Here is a 23,352-nt window from a genome sequence, read left to right as displayed (position 1 = left end):
GAGGGGGTTAAATGAGCCTTTATTAGAATGTTGTAGCAGTGTGTTTTGAAGGCGGCGGCCCTACAAAATAAGGATTTTAAATTAAGTCCCTAACTGCATGGATAGGAAAACTAGGGCTGGGGCTGAAGTGGGGAGCAGTGTACCCCATCTCCACATCGACACACGTGTGTGCATGCACACAGGACACCCTTGCACCTGCACAGAGACAGCCCCGTGCACAGCACACTCACGACGGCTTCTGTCTATCCTCATGGAACTGATTTTTAAAGAGTGGGAGAAACCAAAATTAAACTAAGAGCAGACCTGATCCTTTGAAAGACATTTCTGTAGACTCGAAAGAGGGTTTAAAAAAAAAAAAAAAAGTCTGAAGGCGAACCCTGGCAGCATGGCCCCGCTTTAAGGAAAGGTTCTAAACTAGACCCAAACAGAAACCCTGACGTCTTGACACACCTGACAGGAGCATAGGCCAGGGTACCTTAGGATGTTGTCCATCAAAATAAGTAGGAAAAGAAAAATTTAATAAAATAAAAACCACAACAACAACAAAAAACACAATAGCCTGCCCCTCTAATTTCCCACTCAGGCTCCAGATGTTGCTGCCAGTTCTCTCCTCCCTCCACTGGCGGTACGTGGCTTCCGGGATTCCAGGCTCTCTGTCTGGGTCAGGGTTGCAGTTTGTTCTTCTGCTAAGTGTGGGAGGTCCGGGGTCTCCGGGATGAGCAGCAGCAGAGGCCTTCTGCTAGACTGAGAGCTGGGCAGTCAGTGGCCCACCCTCTGGGGTGTGGGGGCCGTGCTCGGCAGGGACCCCTGTGTCTGCACGGTTTACTTTAAACTCCATCATCATGAGGTGATTAAAAAAAAAAAAATCTGTCAACCTAGAGATTGCCATGAAGGAAGGCAGTCAAAGACTTGGAGGGCTAAGATGGGGAGAAGCAAAAACAAAACAGAACGCTCCGCTCGACTTCAGAAGCCCCGGGCGCCGGTCTCGCCGAGCGTGTCACAGTGTCCAGGGTGAGCCGTCCATGCACCCTGCCGGGCTTGGGGGGATTGGGGGGAGAGGGGGGCTGAAAGGAAGGGCCGGAAGCAGAACCAGCCCCTGAGGTCCACTTTTCTGCTGGTGTTGGGCAAACTAAAGGCAAAGAAAGGAAAAAAGCCCAAGGGAAAGGTCCCCCAGTGATATTCCTCGTCCACCTGTGAAGCAGCCCCTCAGCTGCGACGAGATTTTGCAGCCAAGAATGGAGCCCTTGCTTCTGCAGCATGGCCGGCGCTCGCTCACTCATTCTCTCGGGGAGCATGATGTCTTCCCGAGTGGAGGGTGGCAGGGCCAGGTGGGAGGGAGGAGGGAGCCTGTTCTCCACCGGGCCCGGCTCGCACTATTTCCACGTGGCTGACTGGGGGATGGAGCGTGGCGGGATCATGTCCAGGAGGTACTCCCGCTGGCGGTCCACAGCTGAGGAGGTCTTGTGCACTGCCAAGCTCGGGCTGACAAACGCAAGGGCCCCACCTGCAAAAGAACAGAGTGACAGTTTTAATGGTGTGGTAATAATCTCATGACATTAAAGGGAACACGGAATGGTGAAAAGAGCAGGATACCTCTGTAGGGCACTCAGTTACACACAAGTGACACACCAGTGGAGATGCAGAATAGGGGAAAAGCCCCGAAACACAGCATTTGTTCTCTTGGGGTAGAAACACCGTTATATTTGTTTTGTATTCTCGAAATTTCCACAATGAACAAGCCATCTCTTTTACAACTGAAAAATGAAGAAATGACCCCCAATCTCCCAAACACAAATAGGTTTTTGGCTGGCCTGGGGGTAAAGACTGCCCCATTCCATTCCCCCTATCACTGTGTTACCCCAAGAGTGCTTTTGGTGGAGGTTAATGTACTTTGTGGAACAAGTGTTTTGAGGTCAAATGCAATTGGGAAACCTCTATACATTCTAAAGAGAAACATGACTGAGTCCTGCCAAGAAACCAAGGGTTAACTAGGAATGCTGGGAGAACTCTTTTGGGAAATGCTGTTTTTAAAACTATTACACACTTACCTCTAGTCCTACTGCTGAACACAGCAACTATTTATTCCTTCATATTCCCTTTCAAATATTACCTTAAATATGCAGTTGTACATGGCTCCTACCACTGTGTACACATGCACACACCTGCATTGGACTTTTCCCACTGATTTCATATACTTTCAAAATTTTCCACAAAAGGAATTTCCAAACTGCTCTGAGTTCTTAGCTGCATCTTAAACATGACACACAAAAGTATCTCTGCCCGCTTTATGTTTACAAGTGCTCTCTCTCTGCTCTACAGAATAGGTTCTTCGGCAATCAGACCAATGTCCTCCCTTTCCTGAGCTACATCCTGTGGAAGTCTGATATTTGGCCGTATTTCTAACTCTATGGTCAGCTGCATGCACAGCAGACTCCTGTGTTTTGTTTGCAGACAGCCTGGCTTTCCCAGTTCTGCCTAGGGAGACAGATCTCATGATGGTGCCTCCTCTTTTGACAGGGATGCAGCGAGCTCAGGTGGGGGGCAGGGCACTCACTCCCACAGTGAAAGCACTCACCTGTCTCTCTCAGCCCTCTGTGTCTTTTTCACTTTCCTGTTTTTAATGGAAATATTTAACTGCCACCTTAATGACAGCACATAAATAAAAAATGGGGCAAGTGGTGTGGGGGATGACTCAAGGATAATGGGGGCTGTGGCAGACTAGGGAATGCTCACCTAAGTGTATCCCTCCTCCCTTGAGTTGTTTCTCAAATGTGGTCTCCTCAGAGTCCTCTGATGCCCACCGTGGTCTTGCCCCTGCTCCAGGGATTTCCCTCCTCCTCCCCCAATGTTTTTGGGGTTTTTTTTTTGAGTTTTTTCTTTTTTTTTTTTGGAGTTTTTTATTTATTTTAGAGAGTGACAGACAGACAGAACATGAGCAGGGGAGGGGCAGAGAGAGGGGGAGGCACAGAAGCACAGAATCCAAAGCAGGCCTCCAGGCTCCGAGCTGTCAGCACAGAACCTGGTGCAGGGTTCGAACCCATGAACCGTGAGATCATGACCTATGCCGAAGTCAACACTTAACTGACTGAGCCCACCAAGGCGCCCTACCACATTCTCATTCTAGCTTGCAACTTTGCACCACCTGACCTGTCCAAGCCAGAGGGTGGGAAGAGTGAACCACAAAGCAGGGAATGAAGAATGCTGCCTGGCTCAACAATAAATTAATTACTGCACCAGAGAAGGTAAAACATAACAGCAAAAGCAGGCATTCCCTATGGCAGGAAGGTGGGGGAGTGGGGAGGAGGCACGGCACCCAGAGTTGGCAAGATTGAGTGTTTGTGCTGACAGATGCCCACTGGCTGGATGGTGTGTGCGTGTGTGTGTGAGACACACTACCTAAACTGGGTCTGCTCCACGTTTTGGGTCAAGAGCTAGAGTCTGAGTATAGAGCAAGCAAACAAGGTCAATTAGTTATCCACCCAGGGCTACCAGCTGTTCAGGGCATCTTATTTAGTGAACAGAGATTAAGCTGAAGAGTCAGAAGCAGGTGTTCTCAGGGGACAGGTCTGGGGTCTCAGGGCTCTTTCTATCATTTCTGTTCACCTGTATGTGTGCATGTTTTTCTTTTCTTTTTGAGGTTTATTTCCTTTGAGAGAGGAGAGCACAAGCTGGGGAAGGGGAGAGACAGAGGGAGAGAGAGGATCCTGAGCAGTCTCGGAACTGCCAGCATGGAGCCTAAAGCAGGGCTTGAATGCACGAACTGTGAGATCATGACTTGAGCAAGATCAAGAATTGGATGCTTAACCAACTGAGCTACCCAGGTGCCCCTGTGGACCTCATCATGACAAGGTCCCCACTCTAAGCCCTGTGGGGGCCACCCACCTGTACTCAGGGGTGCCTTCTTCCAGTTGGTGGTGGCATTGCCCTTGCCGGTGCTCACAGCTCTCTCGGAATGTCTGCCGGTCCTACTGACAAGGGCTGTGGCCGAGGCTGCATTCTGCAGTTTGGGTGACTGGCTGAATGTGTGCAGGACACCTCGGGGCGTTGTGGCTGAGCCCCGGGACAGCTGGCTGGAGGCCTACAGCAGAGAGAAGGTATGATGGCTCATGTAGGGAAGGGGATGACAGAGGGCAAGACGCTCAGCGCAGCCTCTCCGTGCTCTGGCCGACCTCTTCCCACCCACACAGGGTCCCTAAAGTCCAAAATCAGGAGACCAGGTAAGTTACACCGGGGGAGAGGGGAAGGAGGCAGGGAGAGACAGACAGACGCAGGCAGCGTGACAGTCGGCGACTGACGTGGTCACGGTCTGGGGCGTGAGGGCTGGTTGGTGGCGCGGTGCAGGGGCTCCCGGCACCGCAGTTCTGACCTGTAGCACAGCCCCGTTACTCCAGTCGCGGGCCTCTCCTGAGCGGAACGCCAACTTACGCCGGGGTTTTATGACCTACACAAACGGGGGGGAGGGGGGGGGTTGAAACCGAGGTCAGCACCATCCACAGGCCGGCCTAGGGTGACCTAGAGTGACCAAAGGGCAGCAGCTGTGGCCGCATGAGGCCCAGTCCCCATGGGACAGGCTGTTTCCCGAGGGCAGCACAGCCACCCACTACATAGGGATCTTGAGAAGATGTATTTATTAGTGAATTACAAATGACTTCCAAGGACACAAAAAGTTGCCAACGGGGTGCTTTGGGTCTATAAGGGGTGGGAAAGCAAAGCATTAAAAAAAAAAGCAGCCAAAAAACTTGATTTCAAACTTGCTTCTCTCCTTAATTTAGCTAGAACATTTCTTCCAAATGCCCCTTTTGCATCTCAATGTGGCTTTCAGAAAAGTCGTTTTAGACAAGAAGTACTTGTCAGCTGGAACACTGCAAGTGAAAGCTACAAAATCTAAAGAAACTGCAAATTAGTATTTTCACCACCAAAGGCCACCATTAAATGCAATTTAGACACACAGTTAACAACCAGGCAGATGACTGCCCAGTGTGAGACAGAATGTCGGAACATCTTGCTTGCTAGCAACAACTCCCAGCCAAGGGAACAAGGCCCCTCTCCTAGAGGCAAGGCCGCCCAGCCCATGATCCCAGGCCTCAGGGCCGCAGCTCTGGCTCCCTAAGGACTCTCACCTGCTTTAGTGCGGGGTGTGGGGCAGTGGCAGGCTCAGCCTTGGCCTGTGCGGGGGCGGCACCCTGCTGTAGGAGGCGCTGCTCGATCTCCTGCTCCTGCTGCAGCGCCTTCACAAAGGCAGCCTTCAGCCGGCTGGTGTGCTCTACCTTGAGTGCCTTCTTCTGGTTGGATGCCATGCAGTTCTCACACATAATGGCACCACCCTTCTCCTCCCGCCAGCGGCACGTGAAGTCCGTCTTGCACTGCGCACACATGTAGGGCTCCCGGGACAGAACAACAGCGGCTGACATCCTGCCTGCTGCAGGGAGAGACAGGTGGGTTCATGTCAGAGGAACAGGATGCCAGAGTCAGAGCCCCTACCATCCCAGGGCAGAATGAGGACACATGACAGATCTAGAGCAGTGCCCTGGGCTGCATGGCCCAGCTGGCATCAGGAACCAAAATCCCAAGTCGACAATGTCTGTTTGGCACACACATACCGGGTGCTGTGTGTGGACACTAGGCCAGCCCTGGGGAAGGTTTGCCAATAGAAGGGAATTTGAGAAGCTTTGGAAAATGCCATGGATCAGGTACACTGGGTACCAATTCTCAAGAACATCAATGCTCTCAGATTGGTTCCTTCCAGTTGCCTTTCCCACCCTCAGTGCAACATTAAATTTCAGGGATGGAGGTTTTTCCAACCCTCCCACACCTCATCAGTGAAAAGGAAATGGTAACCCCCTCCAGGTCCCACCTCGCTGTGATGGGCAAGTCAAATAAGGACCAATCATCCAGCAAGTACTCATGCTGACAAGTATCCTACCCAGTGTCTTGTGCATATACAAAGGTGTTCAATTCTCACAATAACCTCCTAACAGAGCACCCTAGTCCACTAAAGGTTTTTCTGAGGAGAAAACCGAGGCTGAGGAGATGAAGTGACTTGCAGAGTCACACACCAGTCAGCAGCAGGGCCAGGACTCATACCTGCTGCCCAGGTGAGAGCACACAACTGCTCTGGGTCCTTGGCCCCCTTTTCTGAGATGGGAACGTGGCATCCCCTCGGTTGGCCATAGGAAGGGTGACTGGGGAAAGCCAGGTAAAGTGCATGCTCAGGCATGGGATCAAAATTATTTTTGCCATCCAAAGTGAAGGGGTACTTTTGGCATTTTACAACTATCTTTTTGTGTCTAGTACTCAAGGGCTTAACTTTCTTTTAACATCAGAGACCATGCTGCTGAGAGACCCTTGGCCTGCCCAAACTGCCCCAAATGCTGAGGGGCTGTGCAGGATCAGACTGGGGAAGCCCCTCACCCCACAGAGCAGATGAGATGTCACCAGATCCAGCCACCCAGGGTCTACTTCAGGCCCCCAGCCCCAGGCCCTCACCTGCAGCTAACATGCTCTGGTGAAAAGAGCACATCCCCTTCCAAACATCCAAGCCTGGAGGACAAGGTACCTTCTCCTAGGCAGCTGTGGTGGGCATGAATGGCACCAGAGTGGAGACGCCGGTATGAGGCTGCACACAGCCAACCAGACGGAGGCTCTGTGAGGTATCAGGAGACACCTCAAATAGGGCTCAGAGCTTCCTCCCACACTTAGGACCAGTTTTGGGCAATACGAGAGGGATACTGACTCCTGATGAGAGAACAGGTAGAGAAAAGTCTGATCTGGGAGAGGAGGTCCCCAGGGCAGATGGCTGCAGATGGACGGGCATTGTGTCCTGACTTGGGTCTCCCACCCACCCATCCTGCACTGGCCTCGCAGCAGCTCTTTTGCCAATAACACTCCATCATAAAGACATCAAAGGGATCCAAACACATCCAAGCCATGTGACAGCTCATACCTTTCCCTGCTGAGCCTGGCTCTGGGGCCCCTTGACAAGTAGAGTCTACCACCCCCATTTTACAGAAGCCAATGTTGGTTGGGCCTTTGTGGTCTCCTACTCTCAACCTGACTCATGGTCAATCCTTGATATGGCCCTGTGGTTGGGGACTGTTTTAAGAGCAATGGGGTTGGGCAGGTGGGTGGGGTGTAGTAAGGAGGCTACAAGTAAATCTGAGGTGGCCGCCTGGGTGTTCTCTGCCCTGGGTCTGGTCCTGCCTACATATGGAGGGCTCTGCCTCTCAAAGGCACTGAATACAACACCTGAGGAGGAAATTCTGTGATATGCTGACTAATGAGGGAGAAGAAAGCACTCCCGCCAACACCCAGACAGCAAGCAGGCACTACGGGGGTCACAGCTCCCTGTTATACACACCTGCCTCCCTCCCTCTCTGCAGAAGCAAGCAGGCAGAAGGTGCTTTTCCTCTGTACGGGCCCCAATTACGGTCGCCCCAGAGTCTGTGCCCTGGGAGCAGTCGGCATGTACTAAGGGACAATTCAAGGTATGTGGTCTAAAGCCTACTGAGCCCTTCCTTGCCCTGGACTGGTTATGGCTCCACCTTCTCCTCAGCTCTGAGCATTTGCTGAGATCACATAGGGAGAGGATTCAGGCTGGCTGCCCAAATAAAGTTACCACAAATCAATCTCAGAACAAGAACATCTTCACATCAGCATCTGGTAGAGGCCTCCCAAGGGCCAATATCTGGTTTCCCACCTCCATTTCCAGTGTTACTTTTGATCACTAACTGATATATGCCCTTTTATCCCTAAAACCTAACATGCAAGTGGTGCTTTCCAAACTGTTTCCAAGGAGGATGTTCAAGGGAATCTGGCCCAGACATAGGTGTCCCTCTCCCACCTTGGGGGCTCAGAGCACTCAAGGCTCTGGAAAGTTCTAGCCTGAGAGCCCTATCTGGAAGCAAAGCCTGTCAACTTCCTGCAGACGTTTCTCCTCACCCTCTTCTGCCTGCCCCAACGTCACAGAGATGTTGGGGAATGATTCTCACCCCCCTCAGACCATGTGTGCAGGGCCTCAGGCTTCCTCAGGGCCCAGCTCTCAGAGGCAGCCTCAACAAGAGAAGAAAGGTGACTGTCATGTGTTTAAGAAGTTATCTAAGGTGACAAATGGTGGCTTCATTTATTGTGGTGAACACTGATTAATGCACAAAACTATTAAATCACTATAATGTATACCTGAAACTAATGTAACACTGTATGTCAAGTATACTTCAAAAATAAGTATTTTTAAAAATGCAAGAACTAAAACAAGCAAAAAAGTAATCTAAGCCTCGCAGCAAGCAGAACTGATACTCTAACACGTGCTGTGCATTCAAAACAACCTACGTAAGAGAAACTTCAGTGGCAAGAGATGAAAATGGCCCCAAAGCCCACTCACCTTGCGTCTCCAGCAGGTTCTGCACCACTTCCTCCAGGCCGACCAAGTAGATGAATTCGTTATTGGCAGCGCTGGGCAGGAAGTTCATCTCTGGGGCAGGGGGCTTGGGAGGGGGGATTTCAAGCAGCGTCTTCTCTAGCTGTTTGCGCAGCGCAAGCTTGGCAGCTGCCTGACGACTGGCTGGAGAATCCGCAGAGGTGACCACAGAGGCCACGCTGGTGGGGGTGGAGTTCGCCTGAGCAGAGGTGACTGTTGTCCCTTTCAGCGATGCTGGGGAAGGCTTTGGGAGATAACAACCTGATCAGTGTGCTGGGGGTGCCTGACCCCACAGCCCAGGATGGCATCATTAGCTGCACTGTCTTTAAGACAATAACTCTGAGCTTCCTGACATCGGCAAGCAACAGGCAAAGCAGCGTTAAACTCATCACTCTATGAGATTGACCAATCCTGCAAACATACTTGAGGTTTAGCTGATATCCAATAAACTACATGCATTTAAAGTCTGTAATTTGCTGTGTTTTGCCATGAGGACACCCATGAAACCAAAACCACGACTAGGGCAGTGGGCACCCCCACTCAGGCAACACAGTCACTGTCCTGTCACTATGGCCTAGCAGCCCTCCTCCCAGCACAGGGCTAGGTGACCTCCTTCATTGCAGCAGTACGGCAGTGGATCACTAGAACACTGGTGGCATTTCCTTCATGAGCATCTTTGTGTGTGCTTATCTGGAGACTAATGTTTTACTCAGCTCATGTATCCTCATTGGGGTTTCAGGGGAGACCGGCTTCTGGACCAATCCCTGCCCCTTCCCCCTCTTGATCTTTGGTGCTCCTGCACTACTTTTCTTGCCTTCATCTGGATCCCAGTGGCCAATGCTCCGTTTTCTCCTTGCTCTAGTTCACCCAGCCCCCAACCTTGTCGAGCGCTTTCCTCAAAACTCTGAGTTGACCTCATCAGTGCCCTTCTGGAAATCTAAGGAAAGCAGCATACACCACCCCCAGGAAAATAGACATACCCAACAACTTGCACACAACACATCACAGGACCCAGTGAGCCTACGATGCTATCCCAGGACCACTCTCACAGAGTTGAGCAAGCCTCCCAACAGAGAGGAAGCCAGCCATCATAGCACACTGGCCTGGCCTGACTTCAGAGAAGGCAGGGATGCTGCCCAGAGCTCTGTTGGCCGGGGTCTTATTTGAGGGAGGCAGACAAAGATGCACCACACCATAGGAGGAAGAGAAGCTAACACACCCATCAGCAAAAGCCACTGTAGACCCAGTAATTTATCTGTCAATAAAGTTCTTGCTTCCAGCCTGCCCACCCACCCTGATCCCATCTTCTTGGCTCTGCTGGGTGGAAACAGACCCACCCCATCTCAGAGGCTCTGTACAAGAGGTGAAGGGACTCATGGCTAAGAATAGATGTGCCGGTGCTGTGAGGACATTTGTAGACATGCTCCCCTCGTGCTCATGCTGACAGGGAGGAGGGTGGGGAAGGCTATGGTGCTCCGCATCTATCTCCAGGCCTATCAGATTCTTCACCTGGCCTCATCCATCCCCCAAAACATGCTGAGTCCCATACGCAACCTGAATCTTCCCCCCACCACTCAGCTCTGCACCTCTCCCCCTCTCAATTGCTACCCACCTCTGCTAGACCACAGTTCTGAACACAGGACTCCTGCTCGTGACTTTCATACTGTGACAGGTCCCAAGGAACTCTAGTCTAAACCTCCATGGGGTATACAAGGCCTTGCCTGGTTCTGAGTGGGCAGGCCACACCATACCACTCCAGTGACAAGACTATGCCCCAGGACTGTGGGCCCTTGATGTGTTGTGTCTGTAGGGCATGTGCCCCATCCTGACTCAGCACAGCCCTCACCTGTGGGATGTTGACGAGCAGACTGGTGTTGGGGACATTGGCGACACGGATGAGGCCCTGCTGGATGATCCTCTGTCCCTGAATTTGCACACTGGGCACAGAGGCCCGAGGGGCCAGGAGGAGCGGTGGCGGCCCCGTGCTGGAATGTTGTCTGATGTTGTGGATTTGCTGTGGGGTGGGATAGGGGATAAGATGGTAAGAGGGACGATGGAGGGAGGGAAGATTTGGGCCCCAGAGCCCCCAACCTGATGACTGGGAAGGGTTGTTCTTGTGAGGTGGTTGGTTGGTTGGAGCTGCTTGGACACTCTTGCATCCTAAAAGCACGCCCTGCTCACCTGAGCCCCCCTGACGAGTGGGGGCATGACGACCTGTGAGCTCGCCTGTGGCCCCAGCTTGGAGGACACCTGCTGTCCGCCGCGGACCAGGGGTGGTGGGATGACACTGCCAGGCATTCTTGTCGAAGAGGTCTGTCAACGGCACCGAACCCCAGTTTTACATGTTTTTTTTTTTTTTTTTTTTAAACAGGTTTGCTGTTTTGTAAAAGTACACACTTGTTTTAAAAGGCAGGGGGGGAAGCACTAAAATGTCTATTCTAGGCACAAGAAAACAAGGACCATGGACTCTGACAAGAGCTGTGCAGACTGGGCTCACTCAAAAGTGAATTGCACCAACAAGGTAGCATATTTTCACACACAGCAGGTGTCCAGCCAACCCAGGCTGGGTGTCACTTGCATGCTGGTCTGAGCTGGGGGCTCAGGCCTGTTTGAGGGAAGGTGGGCCCCTGTCTAGACCTAGATCTCATGTCTGAGAGTAGGAGCTCTACCCATTTCATCCTATGGACAGAGGAGGTCCTGCTGCATCCCACAACCACCCTTGGGAGTGTCAAAATGAAAGGAGCCTGCTCTGCCTAAATCTTGGTTCTTCTCCAGTTTTGCTAGGAGTCCTCCTAGCAGTGACTATTTATTCATGATGTCAACAGTGGCCTAAGTTTGGGCCTCACTCAAATCTAATCAGAAGGAATGGGCAGCCTTTCACAGGAACTGGATCAGGACTGCCCAGGATCACAGAGGGAACACTGACCTGAAGGGATGGCTTGCCAGAAGGAATGTTCTGGGTGCCCCGCACAAGCGGGGGAGGGGTGGTCACGGCACTCCCAGCAGAGCCTGTGGGCTGCAAGAGAGCAGGACATGTGAGAGATGAGGGAGTCGTCAGTCCTGCTCCCCTCACACATAATCCAGACAGAGGAAAATTGGTTTTCTTCCTCTTCCAAAAGCATCAGTCTCTCAAAGGTTCTGCTTCCAGTCTGTTTACGTCTGTAGCAGGAACTGACATGTCTGAAATGGGCAGGGGAGAAATGTTCCAGCCCCCCTCACCCCTGGGGACGCTTGGCATCTTTTGTGGTTCAAGAGCAGGTTCTGGCTTCCTGGGGATATAAGGGCTGGCAGTGGTGACTGAGCCAAAGGGCCCAGGCCTAGATAGACTAATCCCAACCTCGGTGAGAAAACACTGAGTCCAGGCACTTCTTAAAGTAACATATTCCACTAGAGAAGGGACAGTGACAGACTTGGTTCACTTCATCGAGACTTAAACAGCTGACAAGAAAACAAGTAATAAGCAGGGCTCTGTCCACTGGGAGATTAACAGATGTCAGGCCATGTCCACTAATTGACTATGTGCAAGTGGGAGCTCAAGCAAAGCCTTAAGTCAGACCAATGAGTATCCTCCTGTCCTGTTCCCTTAAGAAGACATGTGTTCCACATACTGTCAGCTCATAATGCCCAAGACACATTTACTTTCTAGCTTACTGATAAAGTGGTTGAAGTAAATAGAAGGGTAGCTTAAAAAAAACCCAAGAATACAAACTTGACCTTGGCCTACACAGTAAGCTGCATTAAGAAGCAGCATAAGGATGGGGAACCTGGGTGGCTCAGTCAGTTAAGCGTCCGACTTCAGCTCAGGTCATGATCTCCCAAGTTTGTGAGTTCAAGCCCCATGTCGGGCTCTGTGCTGACAGCTCAGAAACTGGAGCCTGCTTCCAATTCTGTGTCTCCGTCTCTCTCTGCCCCTCCCTGACTCACGCTGTATCTCTCTCTGCTTCAAAAATTAATAAACATTAAAAAAAATTTTTTTAAGAGGCAGCATAAGGAACCTCAGACCCCAGGGGAGATAGCAAGAGCAGAAGCCCTAGGACCGAAACTCTGGGGCCTGGGCAGCACTTGGCATGCCCCTGTAGCATTAGGGAATCTGTCCACAAAACCATGGTAGCCACTGATGCCCAGCATGGCCATCCACAGGGCAGAAGGCCTCTCTGTAAATGGGCTTGTGACAGTTCTCAATCCAGAAATGTTCTTCTAACAGCTTCAAAGACATCTGTTTTCTTAAGGCTTATAATCTATAAGGAGTAAGTTTTACATACTCAGATTGAGAATATTCTAGACCAAAATGCACTGTAATATCCTTTTACTCTGACATCGTTTTCGCTAAATCCAAAATTCAAACTTGAGACTGCAAATTTCCACTTCAGATCTTGACCCTCACACCCCTGAGAAAACCTGTTCACCCATGACCAGCCGCTCCAGCTCCTGGTACTGAGGTGGGCCAAGGTAATGATTGTGAACTTCTGTCCCCTGTTCTAAATGGCTCTTGTTGGCCTTGAGGAGAGAACAGATGCACACACACCTTCTGGGTGGTGGTTTCCTTTTGTATTTGACTCTGCCGCAACTTTTTTAATAAAACAAGTTTTGCTTCTTCTAATCTTAACTCTTCTTTCAGTTGCTTAATCATCCTTTCTCGTTCTTCAGGACTGCTTTTCTGTAAGGGCAAGAGAACAAGGGTTGAGGGGGAGGGCCACAGCCAGGGAGCACAAGCCCCATGTCACCAGGTCCGTTTCAGGGTGTTGTCAGGCAGGGTCATCCCCCAATACAGGGACAAGCTCACCATGAGGGCCTCAGTACTGGTCTCCTTCAAGGCCTCCTTCGTCAGCCCGTTCACCCTTGGGCTTGCGGGCTGCTCATTGTCGGAGAGCACGATCACATCAGGAGAGGGGGCTCTCCTCTCAGACTTCATGTCACTGTGAAGCAGGGATAGCAGGTTGTTACCAGATTGCCTGGATGCTGCCAGACACCGTTCCCCAGAGCCCAGAACCTATACACCACAGATGCACAAATTTAGTCACAGCATAGAGGTGGAGAGCATGGCTGTCCTGCTCACCTTCCCAAGTCTCTTCTCCTTGGGTGTCCTCCCTACTGTACACCCAAATTGACTTCTCTCACTGCACTCACCATAAGGCACCCAAGCCCACAGCTAGGCCTCTAGCTAGGACCATTCTTGGTTGCCCACCTCTGTGTACCCAGAGCCAAGGACAAGCTGGTGTGTTCAAGGGTGATACGGCCATTTTGGAAAACACCAAAGCTTCCTTCTCTACCATGTGGTTCAGTGTTGGATAAAAACACTCAGCTCTTGATCCTGGGGCTGAGGCAGGGTCTTGGCCTATTGTTGGGGCTCCTGTGTGTTGGTGTGACAGTGTCTAAGCCTCTACTGTGTCGCAGAGTCCACACACAAGGTCCCAGAGACAGTGCTTGCCCCCCACCAAGCATCTCCGTTTTGGCCAAATGTGAACTTTCCCTTAAAACCTGGCCTCCACTTGTGATGAAAAGGATCTGATCCTTCCTTTCGTCAGTGGGAAAACCAGTGGAGGACCAAACACACCCACTAGGTGGCACTGTGACCCAGAGAACAAACTGATGAAGTTAATTGGGAAGAAGAGCTCTAAGTTGTCCCACTCCTCCTACCAGACCCCCAAGGAGAGACAGAGTTATAGAAGGAGAATTAGTACTTTAATAGCCCAATGAGCTGCCTTTTTCATTCCTGGAATGAGCTGTCTTTAGGGATGGACGGGCTCAGAGGACCAAATCCCAAGGGTTCATGTCTACCTCTGGACCCTTATCCCCATCCCCTAGAGTTCTCCCCCTGTTCCTCCTAAAGGGTCACATGGTGGTTACACCTCAATACTCCTAACCTTGATCGGATTTAACCAGTGTAGCTGTTGACTGAACTCTCACAAGAGATCAGGGGAGTGGACTAAAAGGTGCTATTTCAAGGTATACAGTCTCCTCATTGGGGTTATCAACCCACATTCTCAAGTCCAGAAACTGGTTGGCTGTTTATAAAGTAACTCAGAACATCACATTGGACCTCACCAAACCAAAGACCAATGCAATTTGGGAACCACCACTCATCTGTGTGTCTGCGGACTCCCCAATCTGCCCAAGATCAACTCTCAAGGTGACCTCGGGACTCCAGTTCCATTTTCTCTGGATGCATCCACAGATATTGAGGGGCAGTGCAAGGCCCTAGCATAGGAGCTGTGGCCACTGGTCCCAGCTCAGGTGGGCTCCCAGGTGCCTTTGTGCAGACAGAGCAGCAACCCAGACAGAACCATGTTTAGAGTTGCAGAGTGCAGGCAATTCTTCCAGAGCAAGAGTGCACAGAGATCATGGCAATCACTTTTTATCATCTTATTGGGGGCATGCAGTTTTCTAAAGGTGAGAGGTCCAATAAAACTCAAATTTGCCTAAGGGAAGAGGGCAGGGTGAGGGACCAAGACCATCTGGAGGCTGAAGCTCCCTGAGATGGCCACTCTGACCACAGCACTCCCAGGTCTCATATTGGCCTGAGACTAATCAATAACTCATCCAAGAGATGACGTCACCCCACCCCCATCAATGATCACTCAGCATCCCAGCAGCCAGCAGGGAGTGAACTTCCTGTATGCTAATCATCCACCAAAAAGTCATGTGACAAAGGCATTTCCCTCCTTGGTCATGTGACCCTTTTAACTGTGCCTTCCAACATGAAAACCATGGCAACAGCCAGTTCTAACCGGTTCGTGACACGCAGCCTTCATTTTGAGAAGTGAGGTAGGGTTCAGGTGCTGTCAGAAAATGGAGGCAACCCAGCTCACCCCGGGGCTGCCCAGCTGCAGGAACTTCATATGTGGCACCAGCCCACAGGGAGCTGTTGGTGTATTACAGGGATCAGGGTTACCTCTTCCAAACACAGAGAGGCCACCAGCCCCTCTGGTTTCCAACATGGAAAACTTTGCTGAACTCAATTTTTAAAGTAAAGGTGTTTCAAAAGTCTCAGTACTTTATCAGAGTGTGCTTTTAATTCAGGAAAAAGAACACCCCTTTGACACAGGCTGAAAATTACTATGGCCATTCTTTAAAAAAAAAATTGTTTTAAATTACAAAAACATTTAGGCAGAAGAACAAAAGCAGAGGAAATCTAGCCCAACATTGCCAGGGAAATGGCATTGTGGCCAGGTACGCTGTTCTACTGCTTTTAGTCCACGGTAGCCGCCTGAGCACGAAATTTATTTGGGAGCCATATGATTTCTGGGCAAATCTAATAAGCCCATTCTGCCCATCTTGGGAGTCATGATCAAAAGAGATTTTATGTGACCTATGAAAATCCCTGGAAGCAGACCAGGCTATTATCAGCAAAAACAGTCTCACCACCTTCTCCTCTATATGTCAGCCCTGGCTAAAGAAACACAAAAGTTCTGTTACTTACTTGAATCTTCCATCAAGTTTCCTAGAGAGAAGGCAAGGATTATAATCTTATCTCAAGACAGACCCCATGTCCTCAGCACCAGGGTACCATCCCAGTAGTCAGCACAAGGTTAATATTTAGTGTCCCCCTTAGCCTGTGCCAGGGGAAGCAGTCTCATCAAAAGAACACAGAAACTGTGCTTGGCAGCTCTGACCTTTGTTATTCTCTGAACAGGCATGCCTGATGTAGGGTCTGACTGTGGGAAAGGGGACACTTCATTCATTCATCCACTCGTATTTACTGAAAACCCACCTAAGAAAGCAGATGCTATGCCAAGCAATGAGGATAAATCCCCGGATAAAAGGTAGTTTTATCCTCAGGATCCACCAGGAGGAACAGAACCCCCAGGAGGAGGAAGGGCAAGCAGGGCCCAAGAAATGGACCACCACTTGCCTAGGCTCACTGAACAGCAGGGACAGCTTCACTGGAGCTCGAAGAAATACAGTATCTTGTTACCCCAAAGACCTGCTCCATCACAGCCTACATTTCACAAGATCCCCAAGATTCTTGCACACACTAGAGAAGCTGGGGAGGACTGTAAACAAAACAAGGCCTCAGGACAACAAACTCCTCCTCAGTGCCCACTTGAAGAGACAGGTATAGTCAGCTACAACCATTCCCTACCAGAACTCTCCCCTACTCTCCTCATCTTTTGGGCCTGGCTAGGTGGGGAAAGGCAGGTAACTATTAGCTGTGTTTAAGAGCTGGGTAGGGGGCTTTGCTAGACCTAGCACCAGCCTCACTCACTCTTGCAAATATTCACTTTGGCTCCACCTGACCCTCCTTCAGTTGTGTTCCTCCACTGGAGCCCATTCACACCTCCCAGGCCAAACTTATCCACTGCCTTTTCCAGCTCCCAGCCCCTATAAACCCCAGCTCCTACTCACAGATACATGGTGCTATGGGTTCTTCCTGCCTTCACGATCAGTCCCTTCATGGAATGTCCCTCCACCAAACTCCTGAGGCCCCCTTGTGAGCCTCAATGCACACTTCAACACACATTTCAAACCATGTACCCTCCGAAAGGTCCCTGGCTGGCCCAATCCTCCAACATGCCAGCCCTGGGAGCATGATCAGCACTCCCCTAGTCCACTCATGCATGCCTGGGGAAGCCTTAGCTATGCTTGGTACTATTCATCCTGGGGGCAGAGCCCAGGACAGAATTCTGGGGTTCCACTGAAAGGCAGCACAGGCCTGAGCAGAGGCTTCCTTGCTGGTAGCCAGCTTACTCACCCTCACTCCAGCAAATTAGTCCAAGGAAAGTGACTTCACCTTTCTACTAGGTCAACTCACCATCCTACAGCCTCCCAGGGTGACAATGTTACTGTCTGACAAGCAGGTTTCCCCACTGCTAGCTGGGACTGGAAGCCATCATAGGCACAGTAGCCATGGCCCCCCAGCCCCACTTGGAGCCTGTCTCCACGAGGCCGAGGCACTTCAGCTCCCAATGAGGACCAAGATATTCCCAGGGTGACCCAACACGCAAAGGGCAAGAGTGAGGGAGGACTCCAGCCCTGATGTGACACCATGGCCCCAGGAAAGGGGGTGATGCCCCCTACCTCCACAGAGCCAGAGGGGCAGGAACCTCTCTCTCTAGTGCCACACTGGCTGGGAGTTGGGGACAGGCAACAGGGCCTCCTCCAAAGCCTGTGGCTGCACTCATGAAAGCTCACCATAAATAGGCACTATGAACCAAGCCTGCACACTGGGGACTTCCCCCACAAAGCCACCCGAGTTTCACTTGGTTCTACCTCTTGTAAGTGAAGACCCGGGGCAGGACATTTCCCTCCCTGTGCCTCCTAAAAGGACCAGGACAGGAATTCCTGCCCTGCTGACCCTCAGGATTGCTGGTGAGGTGAGATCTCATTGCCGAGGCTCGGACACCCTATGAACCCATCAGGGAGGTTCAGGCTCCAATCTTTCCTAAACAGTAAGGAGCTGCTTGCCATGAATGCAAGCTTGGCACACAGCAGACAACTAGCCATTGAGGGTTAACACTCAAATATTCTCAAACCCAGAAAGGGCAGCAATGTGTCTGTTCTGTGAATTGCTCTGTCACAGCAGCTGGTGCAGGGCCTGGCACAGTAGGTGCTCAGGCAACGCGGCTGGTGGGCATGCCCACCTTACTCTTCCTTAGCACCTGGTTCCAGGATGAAGTCTGTGAGCTCATGAGGAATCCAGTGATGCCTGTAGACTGACTGATGTGGGCGGCTCTTTCCACATGCACAGATGCCACGTTGCTAAAGGATGTGCAAATTCACTTAAAAGGATTTCTGAATTCTGTGTCGTCATGTCTTTTCAAGCAACAGGTCTTGGAAGTCCAACTCCTAACTTGTGAGTCAGGACTTTGGTGACTGTTAAGAAGGAGCCTTACTACTCACAGTCAACAAAACCATGTACAGAAGACCACACCTCTCCATGCTCACACACCCTTCCAGTCCTATCTCTAGGATCTGGGCTGGTTTTGTGGCTCACTCTCTGACCTACAGGAATGCAGAGGAAACAATGCTACAAGCTTTTGTGGCAAGGACACAGAAGCCTTGCAGTTTCCGCTTAGCCCCTCAGAATGCATGCTCCAGTAGGATCTGACCGTACTGAGGATGCCAACCTAGCTGTATGGATGGAGGGTCAACAGACACACAGAGATGGGGCCAGCTATCCTAATGAGTGACAATGCCACTGGGGACATCCAGTCTGGTTGACACAGGACTGCAAGGAGGAGAGCCCAAGAAGCAGTACCTAGCTAGGACCAACCAACAAGCAGACATGACAAGACAATGCTACACTAATGCATCTATACCTTAAACAATTAAGCTAACGGGGCTGATAGCCCAGCTCTGCCCTCCCCAGGGAACCAGCCCACACCATTATAACTCCATATTCTTTCTCAGACTGTCCCCAACAAGGAGACCCATTCTAGAAATTACCCTGGGACAAAGCAGGGAGAAAGAAGGTGGAAAAGAAAAGGTTTACCTAAGCAGTCACCCCTGCTGAACTTTAAAGCACTCCCAAAAGTTGGGGGCGGGGGGCAGTTCTCTGAACATGGAAGACCATGGCAGATGCAGACTTGAGATGATATGGAAGCACAGCTCCAGAAAGACCTAAGACACCAGAGTGGCTCAAAAAAGGAAATCAACAGAGTGTCCCATAGGAGAGGAGAGGGCCATCTGTGGGTCTGGGAGCCACCATAGCTTAAGCACTGCATTGAGTGGTGTGAATCAAAGCCAGAAAGCAATTCCACATGCTTAATCTAATGAGTATCCCCTTTCCAGAAACACTTCTAGAAAAATCCTACGAGAGAAAGATGGTTACCACAAGTTCCCAGGTTAGTCCTACCACCTCAAAACATTTCACTGGCAGATCCTGCACATGCCTCTGGGATCTTTCATGGCCATCTGGACATGGGACTGCTCATTAGGACCCCACAACACCCCACCCTGCTTTCCCAAGGGGCACAGTTCACTAAGGGACACTTGATGCGATTAAAGAGGGAACTCTGTTGCACACAGATACGGGCTGTGCCCCAAAGCTAAGGACTTGCCTGCCCAAGGGATGGTAGGCGCTGACGGGTGCCTGGTCCCCTCCCCAGACCCTCAGGGCCCTGGAGCCCACCTGCTTCCTGCCTGCCCTGGCCCCTCTTCAACTCCCTGGACTCCCTTTTTGGCATCCATTACCATTTCTTCCAGCCCTGTAACTTGACACTCTGTTGGCTGGGATGTCAAGAGAAAAGCCCAGAGTCTGCTTTATAGGGGCTGGGAAGTCAGAACATATTTTGCTTCTTGGCCACAGAGGCCATGGAGGTGAGCAGCTGGGGATGAGAGTTTTGAAATCCAGCCATCATTCTTCCTGGAGATTTCAGGTCCAGTTACCACTCTGGGAATCCATTATGGTGCACCCTGCAACAGCTACAGCTGAGCATCTCAGGAGAAAGAGAAGGAGCTCCTGGAATCGGGCTCTGGCCCTGCAAGCCCAACCCCCCTCCAGGACCCCCAGCACAGAGGAGAGCAGTCCCAAGGTGCATGGCCAGAGCAGAGGAGTGTTGTGCTGTTATGTTAGCAAGGCCAGGAAGCATTCAGCCTGTCCTGCTGGGGCTCCTTCTAGGAACATACGAGCCCCCGAAGTCACAGCCTGGCCAGAGAGGCCCAGATGACTTCACTATAACTGGAGTTAGCAATAGGGGCCAGTTTTAGGGGCGTGGAGAGTCACTAAGGGCTATAGACACAGGGCAAGGATGGGTTAAAGAAAGCACTCCTTGGGGAGAGAAGCTAATAGTGGCTCCACATAAAGACCCCAACACCAAATGGCAATGGGGCAGCCTGGAGGGTTGGCATCCACCCAAGGAGGTCACTGCAGCCTAACTCTGCCAGCAGCCACATGTCTAGCCAGGATCTGACACCACTAGAAGTCTAAATCCAATTCAGTATGCTTTGCTCAGAAATTTGGGAAGGGGCACTTCTTACAAATGACCAGTCATAGAACTGAAAGGCTGACCTATGTTAGGTTTGGAAAATCACCCAGGACATTTGCTGACCCTCTACAATGGCCATCTCCGTGCCAACCACCAAGATGTAATCTTGTAATCTGTGTACTCCTCTCAACTGACTGACTGTCACCCCATTCAGGCAAGTCTGAAAGGTGTGACTTCTTGAGGTCACACACCTATGGCGGCAGATAACCTGGGCCCACACTAGGCCCAGGTTTCTGTGGACCCTTGGTAATCCTGCCCAATTCTGGGACACCGAAGGCTGTGCATTGCACAGGGACCGAGGCCCCCACCACGGATCAGAACAGTTGTATGCCCGTGGCCTAAAGGGCTCAATGACACCCCAGAAAAAGAAGCAGTCACAGCATGGGAGAGGATGGGTTTCACATGACTGTCAACTCTGACACCTCTAACTCGGATTATCAAATATCATTTTTGGACTAGTTTAAAGAAGGAAATGTTTTTATTTATACTTAGGATCCTGGACAAGCCAGCAGCATCCACATGCTGAGTCTCTGAGGTGAGAAAGAGAGAACAGTGTGACAACATGGATGTAGCCCTTAGACTGACTGGGCTACAACTCTTACCTGCCTAGGAAATGAGCCGGGGGGGGAGGTGGATGCAGCACTCAGGCATCCAGACTCCCAAAGGGCCCAGGGCCTGGGAGAATGAGGAAAAAAGGAACAGGGGACCCTAGACGCCACAGCACCAACACTGGCGTTCCCTCCTTCCTCCAGTCACTGGACCCACATGCCAGACCAACCTTCCTCCAGGTACGAACACAAAGAAAACCTAGGAGCACTCTGCAGCATGGAGGGAATCCCTACATCACATAAACCCAAACACATCTCCTGGCATGCCAGCTCCTTCACCACCTCACAGCAAGAGAAAACTCACCTGTGTGCAGATGAAAACCACCCCTGAGAAATAAACATTGCTTTCCAGCTTGGAGCAACTACAAATTTTTGTGATAAATGGAAAGTGCTTGCTTTTGCCTGAAAGTTTATTGCCCCCTTAAAAAATCTGTGTTTCAAACAGCTGGATCCTCCCCCACCTTTCCCTGGCAAATCTCAACTTGTTCTCTCAGCACAGCTCTGGTGCTTCCCACACCCCACCAGATCTGCTCCAGCTGCTGTAAGTGCAGCAGGACCATGGGAGGCTGGGCTTACCTCTGCAGCTATGGGGGCTCCACTCAATCACCAAACCTCAATGACCCTCAGTTCCTTCATTTGCAGAATGGGATTCTGTTGACCTCCAGGGAATGTTGTAAAATGTAAAAGGCACAAAAAGTGCACCTAGTCCACAAATGACAGCCCCACTTCTCTTCCCCATCCTTGCTGAATGTGACGTGGACAGACAGAACAGTTCCCATCACCTTTGCAGCTATAATTTAGCTCTGAATTGACTCATCAGGTCACCTGCCTGCAGTCAGAAGTCCCTGGGAACAAGGTTCCACACTGAGGGCTTCTCTTCCTTCTACTGTCTGACTCCAGCAGGCCATTAACCACTGCTGCCTGAGATGTGAGCACACTGCTCTGGTGGATGTCCTGGGCTCTGCCCATGCCAGATGACCTATCCCCAGCCCACCTAAGCAACTCTGCATTGAACTGGGCTCTGCCAGGTCGTTTTCATTGTAACACTGAGACAACTGCCTTTTTCACCAAATTAGGACAGTAGAGCCAAATTGCCAGGATTCAGTGACACCATACTGTAGGCAAAGCCCTGAATGAAGTACAAGCTATTGACTTTATTTAACTTCAACCCTGGAGTATGTACCTTTTCAATTTTTTTTTTTTTTTTTTGAGAGAGCATGAGTGAGTGAGAGGCAGAGGGAGGGAGAAGGGAGTGAGCGAGCACGGGGTGTGAAGCCCAGAGTGGGGCTCGAGCTCACCAGAAGTGGGACTTGAGCTCACCCCAGGTGGGGCTCAAACTCATGAACCGTGAGATCATGACCTGAGCCGAAGTCGGACACTTAATCGACCGAGCCACCCAGGTGCCCAAGTACGTACCTTTTTAATACTCTGTGTCAAGATAAAGCACTCCTGCTGTGTACCAAATGACAGCCATCCAGAAGAAAAGCATGTGTATGAGCACTCACAATGCATGAAGGAAAGACTGACAGACACATTGTGGTTATTTAGACTTTTGAGTGTTTGGCAGACATTTCCCCCAAAATGGTTAAAGCAAAGCCTGTTTCTTCTAGGAAACAACCGACAGCATTTGTTGCCAATGATAAAAGTCCAAGCTTCCAACAAACAAAATGTAGAATTTTGGAAAATTTGTGTTTGCTTCCATGAGCCCAAGAAGTCAGATATTAGCTAATCTGATTTTGTGATATTGAATAATGCAATGTATTATTTCAAAGGTCTCTATAACTCTGTAAACTACTATTTTCTAATGTTTCATGGTATTACAAACTCAAACATGAGTAAAAGATCACTCGGGGAGAAGTCACAAATCACCGAGGCAGAAGAATCCCGAATAATTTGTGCAGCTGCTCTGCTCTTCGGGAGGTGTGTGTATGTGTGACTCTTCACCCCTCAGGTGTGAGCTGCACCTGGTGACTTCCTTCCAAGGAGTCCAACATAGAAAGAGAGAAGAGAGTAACTTTACAGTGGAGATACCTGACAGATGCCATGTCAACCAGGTGATTAAGGTCAACATCACAGTGAAAAGTCAAGATGATGGCATGTGCTGTAGAGACAATATGGCAAGAAGAGTACTGCACCTCTGTGGTCCTCTCCAAACCCATCAACCCAGGCCAACAATGAAAAAACACCAGACATATCACAACTAAAGGATTTCCCACAACACACCTGACCAGTCCTCTTCAAAACTGTTGAGGTCATCAAAAATAAGAAAGTCTGAGAAACTCTCAGCCCAGATGAGTCTAAGGAGACATGATGACCAAATCCAGGACACGATTAATAAATATTTTCAAATTTCCAACACAGCAAATGGCCAAGAGATATTTTTCACATAACCAAGATGGAAAGG

At 50.5% G+C, this 23,352-nt stretch overlaps 1 protein-coding gene across 6 annotated transcripts in view; it reads right to left on the bottom strand.

The window, feature by feature from the left end:
* GATAD2A (GATA zinc finger domain containing 2A) overlaps window positions 1-23,352 on the bottom strand; it is a 102,641-nt gene continuing 79,289 nt past the window's right edge. For 5 of the 6 annotated variants that reach the window (XM_047835285.1, XM_047835294.1, XM_047835304.1 and 2 more), the window contains 10 exons: window positions 13,197-13,329; window positions 12,939-13,070; window positions 11,340-11,429; window positions 10,595-10,726; window positions 10,260-10,427; window positions 8,378-8,657; window positions 5,121-5,419; window positions 4,367-4,441; window positions 3,883-4,078; window positions 1-1,504 (listed from right to left, as the gene is read on the bottom strand). In XM_047835285.1, the coding sequence (XP_047691241.1) occupies window positions 1,374-1,504; window positions 3,883-4,078; window positions 4,367-4,441; window positions 5,121-5,419; window positions 8,378-8,657; window positions 10,260-10,427; window positions 10,595-10,726; window positions 11,340-11,429; window positions 12,939-13,070; window positions 13,197-13,329 (1,636 nt within the window). In that variant the 3' untranslated portion in view covers window positions 1-1,373. The remainder of the gene's footprint in view (window positions 1,505-3,882; window positions 4,079-4,366; window positions 4,442-5,120; window positions 5,420-8,377; window positions 8,658-10,259; window positions 10,428-10,594; window positions 10,727-11,339; window positions 11,430-12,938; window positions 13,071-13,196; window positions 13,330-23,352) is intronic. The other variant, XM_047835312.1, reaches the window with a different exon arrangement.

This window comes from Prionailurus viverrinus, chromosome A2 (genome assembly GCF_022837055.1).
Source record: "Prionailurus viverrinus isolate Anna chromosome A2, UM_Priviv_1.0, whole genome shotgun sequence".
Classification (NCBI taxonomy): Eukaryota; Metazoa; Chordata; class Mammalia; order Carnivora; family Felidae; genus Prionailurus; species Prionailurus viverrinus.
The sequence above is the reverse complement of the archived record's forward strand: the minus strand, read 5'-3'. Positions and strand labels throughout refer to the sequence as shown.